Source organism: Dipodomys spectabilis, unplaced genomic scaffold, assembly GCF_019054845.1.
Source record: "Dipodomys spectabilis isolate Male_0828 unplaced genomic scaffold, ASM1905484v1 ptg000231l, whole genome shotgun sequence".
NCBI lineage: Eukaryota > Metazoa > Chordata > Mammalia > Rodentia > Heteromyidae > Dipodomys > Dipodomys spectabilis.
In genome coordinates this window covers 6,624,782-6,641,212 of record NW_024870908.1, presented here as the reverse complement: position 1 = coordinate 6,641,212, position 16,431 = coordinate 6,624,782, and the positions used below count along the sequence as shown (strand labels likewise).

At 50.0% G+C, this 16,431-nt stretch overlaps 1 protein-coding gene and 1 long non-coding RNA gene across 3 annotated transcripts in view; one reads left to right on the top strand and one right to left on the bottom strand.

The window, feature by feature from the left end:
* The window catches only part of LOC122123684 (CREB binding protein), a 128,916-nt gene extending 117,710 nt beyond the window's left edge, over positions 1-11,206 (bottom strand). The window contains exon 1 of one of the 2 annotated variants that reach the window (XM_042698094.1): positions 10,922-11,206. In XM_042698094.1, coding sequence (XP_042554028.1) covers positions 10,922-11,006 — 85 coding nt within the window. In that variant the 5' untranslated portion in view covers positions 11,007-11,206. The remainder of the gene's footprint in view (positions 1-10,921) is intronic. The other variant, XM_042698096.1, reaches the window with a different exon arrangement.
* Positions 11,207-12,252: 1,046 nt separating this feature from the next.
* On the top strand, positions 12,253-16,129 carry LOC122123775. The gene is made up of 3 exons (XR_006150443.1): positions 12,253-12,339; positions 15,065-15,178; positions 16,093-16,129. It is a non-coding gene; the product is annotated as an uncharacterized LOC122123775 (long non-coding RNA).
* The last annotated feature ends 302 nt before the right edge of the window (positions 16,130-16,431 follow it).

Genomic DNA, 16,431 nt, shown 5'->3' with positions numbered 1-16,431 from the left:
TCAGTAGTGTCATTTTCAAAAGGATAATCCACACTATTTGGGTAGGTAAAGAGAAGCTTTTGTATTATAAAAATAATATACACTGCAACAGAATTATACAACCCCATTAACAGTTCACTTTGTGTTTTATTATGGATGATTTGAATTCAAAAATTAGATTTAGGAACAGCCATAAGAAATATCAACTGTACACAGTAAGGTACAGGTATATTAGAAAGAGGACATATTATAGGATTTCCAGACAGTAGCTGATAGAACATCTTGAGAAGGGAGAGAAATTCAGATGTACTCACGAGTGAGGATTTTCACCATTAGGTTTTAATCATTCTTAGTGATAGCTCAACTAAGCATTCCTTTGATTAATAAAAACAAAACCCCAAGGAAAATGTCACAAGGGATGATATCCAATTCTTTCTTAAGTAAGCTTTAAAAGAAATACTCTTAGAAACAGAAACCAACAAAAGCCTTGCCTCCTAAATTTAAAGCCAGAAAACATCCTAATGGTAGTTTTTCAATCACTGTCATTCTCTACATTGTCTAAAAACTTTAAAAGGGGAGGAGAAGTCTAATCTTCCATGCATTTTTCTATGTGCGGTACCCTAGCTCAGATCCCTTCAGGAATGTCCAGGCTCAATGGCAAGGTCCACCTACTCCAAGGAGCTCTTCACATAACTCCACTGACAAAGTGGAATATGCAAAAGCTCCAAAAGGTACTGGTGCCATGGCTTACATTTCTGCCTCAATGTGAGCATTTTCTTTTTTTTGGGGGGGGGGGTCCGGTCGTGGGGCCTGAACTCTGGGCCTGGGCGCTGTCCCGCAGCTCTTCAGCTCAAGGCTAGCGCTCTACCACTTGAGCCACACCGCCACTTCCGGCTTTTTTTTCTTTTTTGCTTATGTGGTGCTGAGGAATCGAACCCAGGGCCTCAGGCATGCAAGGCAAGCGCTCTACCACTGAGCCATCTTCCCAGCCCCGTGAGCATTTTCTTGAAAGCTAAGTTGAAGACTGAATATGAAAGGGTGTATCTCTTCCCCAGTTAAAGCAGATTTGGTCATTCCACACCAGATCCAACAGATATATTCCCAGAAGGATGCATGCAGAAAAAGACCTCAGCATAGGCCAAAGGGCTTAGGACACATACTGTAATCGGAAGGCCTATCTAGGAGCATTAGGGTTTCTGGGAGGCCATCTCAGAACAAGCAGAAGACTTATGAGTGCAGTGACATAGAAGGAAATAGAACTGTCATGGCCAAGGTACTATTCCAACCCTGAAGGCCAGAGAGGGTAGCAGAGCTTCAAGGGCCACCACACTACTAATGGCATGCATGTTCCCATCAGCCCCAATTCCCCTCACCCAACTCTCAGGGTCCACCTCAGGTGCCCCTTCCCCAGTCCCTAGCTCTAGGCTTCTGAACTGTGAATAAGTGCTGCCCTCTTTGGATTACCCTTTCTGAGTCAGGCACTTTCACACTCATTGCATTTTGTATTCTTTTCTCAAAGTTTGTCCTAAATCTTATTATCACAGTTCTAAGCTACTGAAAGACATCTATCAGAATTCCCTCTATACATACATATCTACATACTCTCTCTATAGCTCTATATCTATATATCTATATATGTATGTACCTAGATAGAGACAGATAGACAGACAGACAGAAATACAGAAAGAAATCCTATATATATTGCTATTGCCTACTGAATATCTCAGATTAAATTATAGTATACACTGTAAGGAATAGAATCAAATATTAATTTGCTGCTTAACAGTCCATGAAACATTTAAAAATTATAAAGTGTGTTTAGAACACAGGAGATAACTTTGGTTTTTATCTTCCTCATGTTCTTATTCTTAAAAATACAAGTGAAGGGCTGGGAAGGTGGCTCAGTGGTAGAGTGCTTGCCTTGCATGCCTGAGGCCCTGGGTTCGATTCCTCAGCACCACATAAGCCAAAAGAAAAAAAGCCGGAAGTGGCACTGTGGCTCAAGTGGTAGAGCGCTAGCCTTCAGCTGAAGAGCTGAGGGACAGCGCCCAGGCCCAGAGTTCAAGCACCAAGACCAGACCGCCCCTCCCCCCCCAAAAAAAGAAACTTGATACTCTTTTGGGCTGGGAAGTTGGCTCAGCGGTAGAGCGCTTGCCTTGCATGCATGAGGCCCTGGGTTCGATTCCTCAGCACCACATAAGAAAAAAGAAAAAAAGCCGGAAGTGGCACTGTGGCTCAAGTGGTAGAGCGCTAGCCTTCAGCTGAAGAGCTGAGGGATAGCGACCAGGCCCAGAGTTCAGGCCCCACGACCGGACCCCCCACCCCCCAAAAAAAACAAACAATTCCAACAAGTAGGTCTTAGTCCAATCACACAAGACTCCCAGGAAGTCTTTTAAGGACAAGACACATTCTCATTCCCTGATGGTTCCAGTGCCAGCTCCTCAGTCACTGAGTATATGCTTCAGAACAGACCCTTACTCTGCCTTTCCACTGGGAATCACTAACATGAGAATCATTATCTTCATCTGCTGATGAAGAAAGGGAAGTTCTGATAGCTGGCATAAACTATCCCAAACATGTTCTGGCCTGAACTCACCTAGGTCAGGTGGGTTGATCACTGCGTGGCAGCACCCAGGTGGGGAGCTCAGGATTAAAAAGGGAAACGAAGAACAGATTCAGAGAAGTCAAAAGGAACTTTAAAATGCAGACTTAGGAGAAAGCTATGAGAACGCTGAAGGACAAAAACTTTACATTCTTTTATCCCTTGCCTCAAAGCTTCCCAAGAGCCTCCTGTGTCAGGTGCGGTGTGCGCACCTGAGAGCTGCTGGGGGAAAGTGAAGCAGAGCAGGAAAGGGAGGCGGCTACCGACCTGAGGTGACAAACTGTGATGAGAATGTGTGGGGGCTACCCCGCAGGCCAAAACTGAAGCGGCCAGCGAAGAACCAAAGAACCTCTTTGTGAAGCTACCTGGTTGGCTTTTTGCTAAACTTACCTGATTTTAAATAAAACACATAAACTGCTACAGAAGGGGGGAAAAAAAAAAAAAGGAAGAGACTCCTAATAAAGGCAGAGACTCCGCTAGGACTTACCTCCCCTAATCAGTGTCCAGGCCAACACACAGGAGAAGGCAGGAGAGGCTCAAAAGACTTGTGACGCTACTGTAGCAGGGCCACGGGAGGTGAGAGAAGGGGCAAGCTCTGCAGCCCAGTGCGCCCAGCTGAGTGCTCAAAGCCCAAGTCCAAAATCACATTAGGTCATCAAGCAGCAGCTTGTGGACCAAATTCCACGGAAGCCAGTATTTATATCAAAGTTTTCTGGGAGTAAGCCATAACATCAGATTCCACACTGTCTACGGTCTTTCCAAAATGGCAGTGCACAACAGGTGAGATTCCCCACAAAGCTGAAAGAAAGCATGGATTCTCCAGCTCTTTACAGAAGTTTGCTGATCCATGGATCACATTAAAAAGAAAGTACTACTGCTTGCAAGACTGGGGAAACTCTAGCCCCTTTCTCAAAGGCTCTAAGAAGCCTGCACTGAAAGGTCTTTAGCTAAAGCTGGTTGCTGGTGGCTCACACTTGTAATCCTAGCTACTCGGGAGGATGAGATCTAAGACTCCTGATCATAGTTCAAAGCCAGACTGGGCAGAAAGGCCCTTGAGACATTTTTTTTTTTTAGTCAGTAATGGATCTTGAACTGAGAGTCTGGGCACTGTCTCTGAGCTTTCACTCAAGGCTCTAGTGCTCTACCACTTTGAGCCACAGTATTATGGGGCTGGGAATATGGCTTAGTGGTACAGCGCTTACTTAGCATGCATGAAAGCCCTAGGTTCGATTCCTCAGTACCACATAAACAGAAAAGGACAGAAGCGGCATTGTGGCTCAAATGATAGAGCACTAGCCTTAAGCAAAAGAAGCTCAGGGACAGAGCCCAGGCTCTGAATTCAAGCCCCAGGACTGGCAAAAAAAAAAAGAGTTTCATGGACTTTCCTGCCCCAGCTGACTTTGAACCATAGTCATCAGATCTAGGCCTCCTGAGAGGCTACGATTACAGATGTCCATGTCTCCACTTAACCACCAGAAAAATGGAAGTGTAACTGTGGCTCAAAGTGTAGCCTTGAGTAAAAGAGCTCAGGGACAGCAACCAGGTCATGAGTTCAAGCCCCATAAATCGTCAAAAAAAAAAAAAAAAAAAGACCTTAGTTAGAACCAGCTGCATTGGAACACAAAGCCTTTTTGGAGAAATCCCTCTCAGGATGCCCTCTTGTTTCCTGGAATACATTCCAAGTGCTAGTTTGAGTAAGATACAAAGGTGTTCCCTCACCAATATGACCCTGGGCCGCGCATGCACACACACGCACGCACACACATACTACATCCTCTCTAGCTAAACTGGTAAGTTTTCCTCTCCTTTATTAACTCACAATAATGTACAGGCTCATCTTCAAAAAAGACATACTTCAGCCAATCCATTTTTAACTAACTTAAAACATATGAATTTCAAATATATGATGTAAAAATATAAAGTAAGCACTTACACAGCCCCAAATTAAGAGTACACTTAGAGATGGAAAAAGATAAAGGAGGGGGGCGGGGTTTAAAAAAAAAAAAAAAGATAAAGGCGTAAGAACACACACTAATAATCTAAGCACCAACTTCCACCTGTAGGATTAAGCCTCAGTCCCATTATAAAACATTCTCAATTATGTTTAAGAATTACAAAATCACTGGGCTCTAGGGGCTCATTCCTGCAATATTAGCTGCTGAGGAGACTGAGATCTAAGGACTGCTGTACAAAGCCAGCCTAGGCAAGAAAGTCCATAAGCCTCTCTTCTCTAATTAACGGGGGTGGGGATAGGGGGAGCCAAAAATGGAGTTGTGGCTCAAGTGGTAAAGAGCTAGTCTTCAATGAAAAAAGAAAACTCAAGGACAGTACCCAGGCTCTGAGTTCAAGCCTCAGGATCAACACACACACATATGAAAAAAAAAGGGGGGAGGAGGTGCTTGGAATGCAGCTTAGTGGCAGAGTGCTTGCCTAGCATGAAGCCTTGGGTTTGATTCCTCAGTACCACATACACAGAAAAAGCTGTAAGTAGACGCTGTGGCTCAAGTAGTAGAGCATTAGCCTTGAGTACAGAGAGGCTCAGGGACAGAGCCTAGGCTGAGTTTAAGCCCCAGGAAGGGGGAAAAAAAAAAATTAAGAATTGAGCCAGCAGCTCATACCTATAATCCTAACTACTCAGGAGACTAAGATCTGGAGGAGGGGCTGGGAAAATGGCTAAGTGGTAGAGTGCTTGCCTTGCATTCATGAGGCTCTGGGTTCAATTCCTCAGCACCACATAAACAGAAAAAGCCGGAAGTGGCACTGTAGCTCAAGTGATAGAACACTAGCCTTGAGCTGAAGAGCTGAGGGACAGCGCCCAGGCCCTGAGTTCAAGTCCCAGGACTGGCAAAAAAAAAGAAGCAATTCTGACTTCGCCAGTTTGTGAAAAAGAGAAAAAGACTTGGGATCAGAAAGGTACAATGTCACCTAACGTAACGCAAAGAGGGAACCTAGCATGACCCACAGGGAGAGCCGGGGGTTGGGCAGAACTCTGGCCCTCTCACTCACACATGCCATCACCCTAATCACATCCGTAAAGCATGAATAATGGATAAGCATGTTGCATATATCATTTTTTTCCACCAGTCCTGGGGCTTGAACTCAGGGCCTGGGCATAATCCTTGAGCTTCTTTTAGCTCAAGGCTAGCATTCTACTACTTGAGCTGCAGCACCACTTGGGGCTTTTTTTGTTGATGTGGTACTGAGGAATTGAACGCAGAACTTTACATATGTTAGGCAAGCACTCTACCACTAAGCCACATTTCCAGCCTCCCAAGTCTATTTTTTTTTTTTTGGTCCGGTCATGGGGCCTGAACTCTGGGTCTGTGCGCTGTCCCTCAGCTCTTCAGCTCAAGGCTAGCACTCTACCACTTGAGCCACAGCGCCACTTCCGGCTTTTTTCTTCTTGCTTATGTGGTGCTGAGGAATCAAACCCAGGGCCTCATGCACACAAGGCAAGCGCTCTACCACTGAGCCACCTTCCCAGCCCTCAAGTCTACTTTTTTATAGCAAAGATAACTAGAAACTTAGGTGAAAAGCCTTCCTTCCTTTTTAGGGAGGACTTAATGATGAGGTAAATTAACTTGACTATTTCTCAATTATCCCCAGCAGTAAACAGGAACATGAACCAGTTTTGACTGAGGGTAACACCAGAACCAAAGGGAAAAGAGAGTCCTGCTCCATCATGCCAGGAAGAGCAGTCTGCTTTCCTCCAGCTAACTGGCTATAAACTTTCTGCATAGAGCTTTATTTAATTCACTGGCTGTAGTAGTAGTGCTACTGAAATTTCCTAAGTATCATAGTCTCCTGTGTCTACTAAACTCAAGTAAACTCAATGTTTTTGTTGTAGATTTACAAAATAAATATACAGTCTGTTACTTTTACCATCTAGACTTAATTCTGGTTTTGACTCTTTTTGCTGCTTTGGGCAGATCAACTCTCTCAAATCTAGGTGCTCACCTAAAAAACAGCAGTAATGGTGTCCTCTTGGCCCCCTGAAGATAGTGCGAAGATCAAACTGAGATGATGCAGAGAAAAGCACTTTGATCTGCACTAAAGTATTGTACATACAACAAGATTACTTGTATTTGCCTCAAGCTTTCTTTATAAACACACATCTCAATTGCATTCAAAGAGAGTCATGGGTGGAGCCAGTGTAGTTCTAGCTTCTAGAGGCTGACACAGGAGGCTCACGGGAGCCCAGGAACTGGAGGCCAGTCTGGACAATAGTAAGACTGAGTCTCTTGAAAATATGAAGACAGGTACCAGTGCCTCATGCCTATAATCCTAGCTACTCAGGAGGCTGAGATCTTAGGATCAGGGTTCAAAAGCCAGCTGGGGCAGAAAAGTCTCTTGAGACTCTTATCTCCAATTAACCACTCAAAAACCAGAAGTGGAGCTGTGGCTCAAAGTGGTAGAGTAGTAGCGTTGAGGAGAGCTTTAGGGACAGCTCTCAGGGCCTGAGTTCAAGCCCTATGAAGGACAAAAAACAAACCAACAAAGTTAACTTCTTTAAAAACAAAGCATCAGGGCTGGAAAGGTGGTTTAGTGGTAGAGTGCTTGTCTAGCATGCAGGAAGCCCTGGGTTCAATTCCTCAGTACCACATAAAAGAGAAAAAAGCCTGAAGTGTCACTATGGCTCCAATGGTAGAATGCTACCATTGAGCAAAAAGAAGCTCAGGGACAGTGTTCAGGTACTGATTTCAAGCCCCAGGACTGGCAAAAAGCAAAAAACAAAAATGCAAGCATCTACATTATAAAATGTAATCACAACTGCTTGGGGCCATCTATATGTAATATATGATGAAATATACCTATGATCAATTTCAAAAAGAAATTTGGAGGGCTGGAAATGTGGCTCAGTGGTAGAATGCTTGCCTAGCATGCACGAGGCCCTAGGTTCGATTCCTCAGTACCACATAAACAGAAAAAGCCAGAAATGGCACTGTGGCTCAAGCAGTAGATCACTAGCCTTGAGCACAGAGAGGCTCTGAGACAGAGCCCAGGCCCTGAGTTCAAGCTCTAGCACCGCAACAAAAAAAAAGAAAGAAATTTGGAAACTTTTTTTTTTTTTAGGTCGTGGGGGCTTGAGCTCTGGACCTGGGCGCTGTCCCTCAGCTCTTCAGCTCAAGGCTAGCTAGGAGCGCTCCACCACTTGAGCCACAGCGCCTCTTCCGGTTCTCTGGTGGTTTATTGGCGATAAGAGTTTCATGGACTTTCTTGCCGAGACTGGCTTTGAACCATACTCCTCGGATCTCAGCCTCCTGAGTAACTAGGTTTATAGGCGTGAGCCACTGGCACCTGGCTTTGGAAACTTTTTTACTCTACTCCTTGTGCACAAATTTTGCTGTAACAAAGTTGACCCAAAAAAGTCTACCATTTGCCTGGATAGTAATTACTTATTTCTTCTACACTGTGCTATGATAATTTCCTGCTATTGAAAGACACTAGTATGCTGTTTTAATTTAGACATATTAAAGAAGTTTCCCAAACACACAATTATATATTAGTAACAAAAAGTCCCCACTTCTTATAAAGGGTGCCAAGAAAAGGAAGAGTACATCTGTGAGCAAGTGTTTAAGGCTTCAAAGTAAAACAAGCAAACGCCACTTCACTACCGTCTGGTGCAGTCAGACTCTGTGCCACTTCGAGCTGCTTTATTAGTGGGATGAAAGTACTGCTTCTCCTTCTTCCTTGTAGTCTCTTCCTGTCATTGGTGACAATGACATTTATCACTCAGATACTGCCTGGCCCTACTTCAGTGGCTTATTCATATGAGGACGTCCCCTAGGTGGACTTCTATAGCCTACAGGCAACACTCTGGCTAATGAGCTCCCCAACATGAGGACATTCCCTTCTGAGTCCACAGCTACCTCAACAGACACATCTAAGACACTGAGGGCTTCCACCAGCCTCCTCAGCTGTGCTCAGCATCCCCGCAGTCCAAACTGCTCGTTTCCCAGGCTCCAAGGCCACCTCCTCCTTCTCCTTCCACTCTTCAGTTCTTCCCAGACAGAGCTCCCTCCCTCAAAGCTGACACTCAAGGCAAACATGGTGCTTTATCTGACCCACTATTCTCCTGGAAGGCTGAGCTCCATCCTCACACTAAAAAATGAAAAAAGGCTGAGTCTTTCAAGAATATTATTCTTAAGTCTCTGTACCATCTAACCTAATGCCTTTACTCCTTTGAATGTACTTGATGTAAACACTTTAGCCTCTTATTTGCTTAATACATATCCTTAAGATCTGTGTCCATTCTCATTTACTGGCTATCTTAAACTACTAGTTACTCCAGACACGGTTTCACCTTGTTTAATGTGCTCAATAATGATCCCTTCCTCAGTGGCCCATGCTAACACACCCTTTCATGATAATGGGATGGTAGTGACCAGTAACTGAGGACTGGAATATCACTGTCCTTTTTTTATTTGGACTAAATTACTTTATGTTCCACATTTGGGAAAGTAAAAGTGCTCCTGTGCCTGTCAAGGGTCAAAACTGGAAAAGGATTGGGGAAAAGTGGTTAGAGACAATCTTTTTTGATAAGCTCTACTGTGATCAGTGGCACAATAATATCTGACCACCAACTAACAGAAACTACTCTGAAGAAGGCCATCCTTTGGGCTCCATCTTGGAAACACCCGAATAGATACAATAGTACAAGCCTTCTTCAGTCTTATTAATTTGTCCATGCTTTTAAGAAAAAAAATCTACAATAACTTCCACAATAGCCAGGCTGCAAAGCCATTCAAGTTACCAGTGTTAGGAACAAAGCTTCAAAGCTGACTGCTTGGTGTGACTTATATTTTCTGATTAAAGACTTTTCACTCCAACATGGCAAGATTAACAAAGCAAAGGAGATCTGTTCAATGGAAGGGTATTCAAACTGTTGTCATATTCACATTTCTCAATTCAGTAACTTGACTCTATAAAATGAATGTCAAACTTAAATTTTAATTAGTGATTTCTTTATCCCCGAGAATCATTACTCTTTCCCACTAATGAACACATTTCACCTCAACAAGACAAAAAAAAAAAATCTCCTTAAAACTGTTTTTTTAAAAAAATCATCTCTCCTTTCTACATTAGCAATATTACATGCTGCCTTTCATGACTGGTTTCCAGGAACTATATTCAAATTGAATCCACCAAATTCAAGTTTTATTTCAACAGCAGAAGAAAGATTTAAAAAATACATCACTGGTCAGTGGAAGAAATAGCTCCATAAGTTAAACGACTGTTTCTGGAGCAAATCTGAAGGCAGCAATGTAATTCAATTTGGACCCACTCATCAAAAACTGATTTTCAGATGCCACTACTCCGAGACTACAGGAGAAACGCTAGCTGCGCTGAGACTGCATTGTTCCCAGCAGAGATCAAGTTTTTACTGCAAAGGTGAGCTTAAAAGAAAAATACAAATAGTTGGTAATGTTACCATGAAGCAATCTAGAAGACCCCAGAGTTACTGAATGAGCGGCCGTATCTCCTGGACACCTGATATGATAACCTACGAAAATGTCCAGCGAAGTTGTTTAGTGGGAGGGAGAGGGGGAGGGAGGAGAGGGAGATGATTTAAGTCAATATCAGGTTCAATTTCTGGAAAAATTCTAGTCCCTACATTACTTGACACGGTTTTTGTTGTTGTTGTGGGTCTAAAGAAAAAAAAAAATCAACGCGAACTCAAAGGGCAGCAAGGATGCCCAAAATGGGCTGAAAAAATCTCCCAACTTTCTTTGGAAGTTACCTAGGTAAATTCAAACGCGCCACAGCAACTCGGGTGATGACATCTTGTTAATGAAGTTTGGGTATTTAAAGAAAAGAGAGAGAGGGGAGAGCGAGAGCGAGGGAGTAACGAGATGGCCAGAAGAAGAGAGAGAGAAAGGAGAGAGAAGGAGAAGCGAGTTTCCCGACACTGCTCGGCCCCCCCCCCCCCCCCCCCAGGAACACATTCCAAGAAAACTTCGCAGTCGCAACTCGGCAGCCTCTGGCGGCTGGGTCCGCGGACTGCGGCGCGGGAGCGGCGGCCGGGGCCGGAGCCCGCCCGGGCCCCGCCGCTGTCAGCGCGGCCGGCCACGCGTGCGGACGCCGGGCCGCCCCCCGCCACACACACGCACGCACGCACACGCACACACACACACACCCCGCTTCACTTTTCCTCCCCGGAGCGCCCGGGCCTGCCCGCGAGCAGGGCCGGTCCCGGCCGGGGAGGCCCGGCGTCGGATCGCGGGCGAGCCTCGGCCGGCCGGCCCCCGGGGCCTCCCGCCACGACCCCCACCCCCCCCACCCCACGACGGGCTCCCTCCCCGCGGCGGGGCGCTGACAGCGCGCCGGGCTCCGTCTCACCTGTGCTGTCATTCGCTGAGAAGCCGGGCGAGCTGAGTTTGGCTCGTTTCGGGTTGGGCGGTCCGTCCAGCAAGTTCTCGGCCATCTTCACCTGCTTCGCGGGATGCGCCCCGAGCGCGGGCGGCCGGCCGGCAGGCAGCAGAGGCCGAGGGGGTCCGGCCGGCGACTGCGAGCGAGCGAGCGAGCGAGCGAGCTCCGGAGCGCAGGAGCGCGGGCCGGGCCGGGCCGCGGAGGGCGCAGGCCGGGTGGGGGAGGCGGCGGCCAAATCTCAGCCTCAGCAACAGCGCCCCGCAGCGCTCACCGCCCGCCCCCGGCCGCCGCCGCCGCCGCCGGCCGCGGCCCCCTCATCCCCTGCCCGCCTTCCGAGCGCGACACTCCGCGGCGGGGGCGCCCCGGCGGCCCGGCCGCCCCCCCGGGCCCGGCTGGCAGCGACGGCGCCCGGCCCGGCGGCTCAGGCGGCGCCCGGGAACATGGTGCCGCCGCCGCCGCCGCCGCCTCGTTCCCCCCCCCCCCCGCGCCCCACTTAATGAATTCGCCCGCGGCCCGACGACCGGGGGGCTCCGGGCTCCGACGCCCGCCCGCGGCCCGCCGCCGCCGTGAGGAAAAACAATGCGCCGAGCGGGGCCGCCGCCGCGCCGCGGCCCCCCCACCCCGTGCCGCCGCCGCCGCCGCCGCCGCTGCCGCCGCCGCCGCCGCCGGGCTCCGGGAGGCCGAGCCGAGAGGCGAGCGGGGCCGCCGGGGCGGGCGCCGAGGGCCGGGCGGAGCGGGCCGGCCGGGCGGAGCGGGGTGCGCGGGCGGTTGTGGGGCCCGGGACCGGCGGGGCCGAGTAGATCGCGCTCGAAGCCCCGGTCGGGTCCGCGACAAGATGGCGGCTGTTGATTCCTCAATTAAAAAAAAAAGAAAGTTTTTTTTCTTCTCTTTCCAGAGCCTGAACGGGGAGGGGGAGGGGGCGGGGCACGCCGGTGCGTCACCCCCCCGCGGCGTCACCACGCACGGCCCCCGCCCCGCCCCCTCCACCTGCGCCGGCCGCGGCGGAAAGAGCCGAGCGCGCTCGGGCGGCGGAGCCGAGGGCGCGGCGGCGGCGGCGGCCGTGCGTGGGGCGCCGGCCGGCGGCGCCGGGGCCCGGCCTGAGGGAGACGCGGCCGGATCGCGGACCGAGCCGCCGCCGCGGCTGCTGTTCCGGGGGCAGCCCGGGCCGGGCGTGCGCGGGGAGGCGGCCTGGCCGCGGGCCGCGCCCCGAGGCGCGAGCGGAGCCGGCGCCGGCCGGCCGGCTTGGGGCTGCTCCGCCGGCCCCCGGCTCCTCGCCTCCCTGCCCGCGACCCTCCCCGGCGACTTCGGGCGACGATGACCGGGAAGAGCGCAGCCGGGGCCGCGCCACGGCCCCTCGCCCCTGTGCCGGCGACTGTGCGACTCCGCAGGTTACCGACCGCCCCCGGGGAAACCCGGGAGGAGTGCGTGCGTGCGGGCGGGGAAACTGAGGCTGGCGGGAGCGCACCTTCCCCAAGGTCACCGGGGGAGGACGCGACCGAGCGAGATTCGAGCTCGAGCCCTCCCCTAGCGAAGCGAGGGGGGATCCGGGTCCGACCCGGTCACCTGCAAGAAGGCGGGAGCGGGGGGGGGGGGGCGGAGAAGACGCCGCCATCGGGGCTCAGGACCCCGGCGTCCCGGGGCGCCCCCGCCGCGGACAGCCAGGCGTGGGGTTGCGGGTTGCCCGTCGCTGCCCACGGGACACAGCCACAAGAACTAAGGTCTTCCCCTCCCCGTTCCCTCTCCAAACTTGCCGGTGATTCCTGAACCGGACACCTTGAGGTGAGGGCGCCCCCCTATCCCCCCCCCCCCCCCCGTGCCTCCAGCCTTTACCTGGGAAGCAGTTCCTCCCCCACCCCACGCTGCTGCCCCGCTGTCGTCTCGCAGCTCCAGTCCCAGTCCCGCAGCTAAGGGGTGATTGCTCACTTGAAGAGTTCCTTGGCACCACGTGGCCATGGAGTTAATGTCCTGAAATAAAAGAGAGGGGGGGAAAAAAAAAGGAAGAAAAATGTCCAGAGCAAATAGCTTCTCTACATAGTCTAAGAACACACATGAAACCCAGTTGTCTGCCAGTGATCGGCATACATGTTCCCATTTGTATGTGCTGCCCACCCCTCTTGCCTGTCTCTCTGGGTCACCGCCAGCACCCCACACCCACTGGGCTACTAGGTGGTTCTCGTCAGTCATGCCATTCTATACTTTTGTAGATTCCAGCAAATGTTACTTACTAACACATGACTGGCAAACCATTCATCCTCCAAGACCCAGTTCAGATGTCACCTCTAGGAGGAAACCCTTCCAGTCCAAGGCAAACTCTTAAGAGAAGACCTATAACACAACCCCTTCCCTCCCACCCCCATCCATTCACGTTTTTATTTATTCATCAGCTATCTTGAGACTCTCCCTAAGGCATTGCCACTGCGCTAAATCCCTGGGCAAAGTATAAAGAAATCCCAATGCACTCTATTTGAAGAGTTAAAGTAACAAGCCCTGGGAATCACACTGAAATATTACAAAAGAAGTCCATCTGAGCTAGGCTGAACTGCTGCAGTCCTGTAATTACTCACTACTCAGGAGGAAAAGCAGGAGAGGAGGATGAGTTTGAGGCCAGCCCAGGCAAGAGATAAAGGAGATCCTGTCTCAAAAACAAAAGGCTGTTGGGCACCAGTGGCTCCTCACTTGTAATCTACTCTGGAGGCTGCAATCTGAGGATCATATAGTTCACGAAGTCAGTCAGGAGGCTGGGAAGGTGGCTCAGTGGTAGAGTGTTTGCCTTGCATGCATGAGGCCCTGAGTTCATTCCTCAGCACCACATAAACCGAAAAGGCCGGAAGTGGCGCTGTGGCTCAGCTGAGGGACAGAGCCCAGGCCCAGAGTTTAAGCCCCATAACCAACAACAACAAAAAAGTCAGGGGAAGAAAGTTGATGAGGGCTGGGAAGGTGGCTCAGTGGTAGAGTGTTTGCCTTGCATGCATGAAGCCCTGCATTCAATTCCTCAGTACCATATACACAGAAAAAGCCGGGCGCTGTGGCTCAAGTGGTAGAGCGCTCACCTTGAGCTGAAGAGCTCAGGGACAGTGCCCAAACCCAGAGTTCAAGCTCCATGACTGACAAAAAAAAAAAAGAAAGTCCATGAGACTTTCATCTCTAATAAACTACTCAGAAAAAGCTGGAAGTGGAGCTCAGTGTTGGAACCATAGCCTTGAGCAAAAAGAAGCTCAGGGACATCACCCAGGCTGAGTTCAAACCCTAGGACTTGCATAAAAAGGGGGGAGGGGGGCTGGAATTGTGCCTCAAATGGTAAAATGCTGGCCTAACAAGCGGAATGACTGTCAGGAAAGGCAGGAAGTACAAGGAGTCACAGAGTGACACAGAGCAAGCTGCACAGTTGCACGTGAAGTACCCTAGCTGGCTGTCTAACCAGGGGGCTTTGAGCCCCTTGAGAGCAAGGGCTATGTCTGGGTCACAGTACAGTGCGCAGCCAGAAGTAGATATGTAAATATAATGAATGAGGAGCTTTGGCTAAGAGGTAGTATGCAAATATACCTCAGGGGCATGCCCAGGCCCGGAATTCTAGCCCCAGACTGGCATGGGGGGTGGAGGAGAACAAAAACTCTCAAAGAATGAGTGAGTGAACAGTGTCAGATCCCCTGAGTCCTAGAGGTCACTGAGATTGAGTGGGTCTACCGTAAGCAGTGCCAGGCTACTGCCCCACAGAGTGGACAGGTACCCAGCCACAACAGAAGAAGCCTTAGCTAAGACCTAACCCAAGGGCAACAGGGACACCGCGGAGCTCCCCTCCCCCTGGAGCTCCTTGATAAATAGTTCACACAGCAGTGTGTGCAGGACCCCTAACTCTGGTCTTGCTAGTGAGCAGCTTTGAGTCACACTTGATTTCACAGTGGAGAAAGCTGGGGGGACCCAGTCCCCACAATGCGGAATGGATATGTCAAGGGCCAAGCCTGGATCGTAAGTTTTCCAGCTCCAAACCTCCCATTCTTCTGCCTGCCCAGGCCCAAACCTAAAACACTTCTACTGGGAAGAATCCATTCCTATCTCCATCAGTTCCCCTGGTACTTCCTGGCACTTACCTACCTTTTCTCTTTCTCCATTCAGTCCCCTGACCTCTGGCACAGCTGTGGGGACAGAACAGGGGAGATGTGGGTCCTGCCCAGGGGGTCACAGCTAACCACAGAGGGCCTTGAGTGGGCTGGGCCACTGCCGCCACAGGTGAGTAGCACTTCCCACAGGCCTGGGGGGGGGGGGGGGAGGAGTGTTAGCATTTCCCAGAGGAAAAGAGCGGAGGACACTAGGGGCTTCAGCATGGTACACATCTAAGACTGCCTCCTCTTCCCACAAGCCATAGTGGCTTGAGGGTCCCAGACTGCACTAAATGACCAAGGAATGCTTTGGTCATGTCTCCAGGGTCAAGAGAAGAAGGTGGGTACATAAAAGAATGAGGGGTGGGATGGGCTGGGAAGGTGGCTCAGCGATAGAGTGCTTGCCTTGCATGCCCTGGGTTCGATTCCTCAGCACCACATAAAGCAGAAAAAGCCGGAAGTGAAGCTGTGGCCCAAGTGGTAGGGCACTTGCCTTAAACTGAATAGCTGAGGGACAGTGCCCAGGCCTAGAGTTCAAGCTCCATGACCGACCAAAAAAAAAAAAAAAAAAGAATGAGGGGTGGGAATAAATCAGTAAATCAGGAAAAGTTTCTGAGAAAAGTTCATTGGAGACTGGGAAGGTGGCTTAGTGGTAGAGTGCTCGCCTAACAAGCATGAAGCCCTGGGTTCAATTCCTCAGTATCACATAAACAGAAAAAGCCTGAAATGGTTCTATGGTTTTTTGAGCACAGAGAAGCTCAGGGACAGAGCCCAGGCCCTGAGATCAGCCAAAAAAAAAAAGGAAAGGAAGAGAAGAAAAGAAAGAAAGAGAAGAAGAGAAAGGGGGAGGTAGAGAGGGAGGGAAGGGAAGGGAACAGAGGGGAGGGGAGGGGAGGGAAGGGAAGGGAACAGAGGGGAGGGGAGGGGAGGGAAGGGAAGTCAGTTGAACCCATCAGCTGAGGAATGGTGAACACAGTGGAATGGGATTTGGCCATGGAAATAAGACATACTGCCGGCGCTGGTGGCTCACACCTGTCATCCTAGCTACTCAGGAGGCTGAAATCTGAGGATCGAGGTTCAAAGCCAGCCCGGGCAGGAGAGACCGTGAGACTCCTATCTCCAATAAACCACCAGAAAACCGGAAGTGGCGCTGTAGCTCAAGTGGTAGAGCACTAGCCTTGAGCTGAAGAGCTGAGGGACAGCGCCCAGGCCCAGAGTTCAAACCCCACAACCAACCAAAAAAAAAGAAAAGAAGATATACTAACACCTGCTACAACATGGATGAACCCCCAAATCACATGCTCAGAGACAAAATAAAAATTTTGTTTTGAATACTCAGACATTTGACATAAATGGCACATTGCGTGATTCTGGAAATTGCTT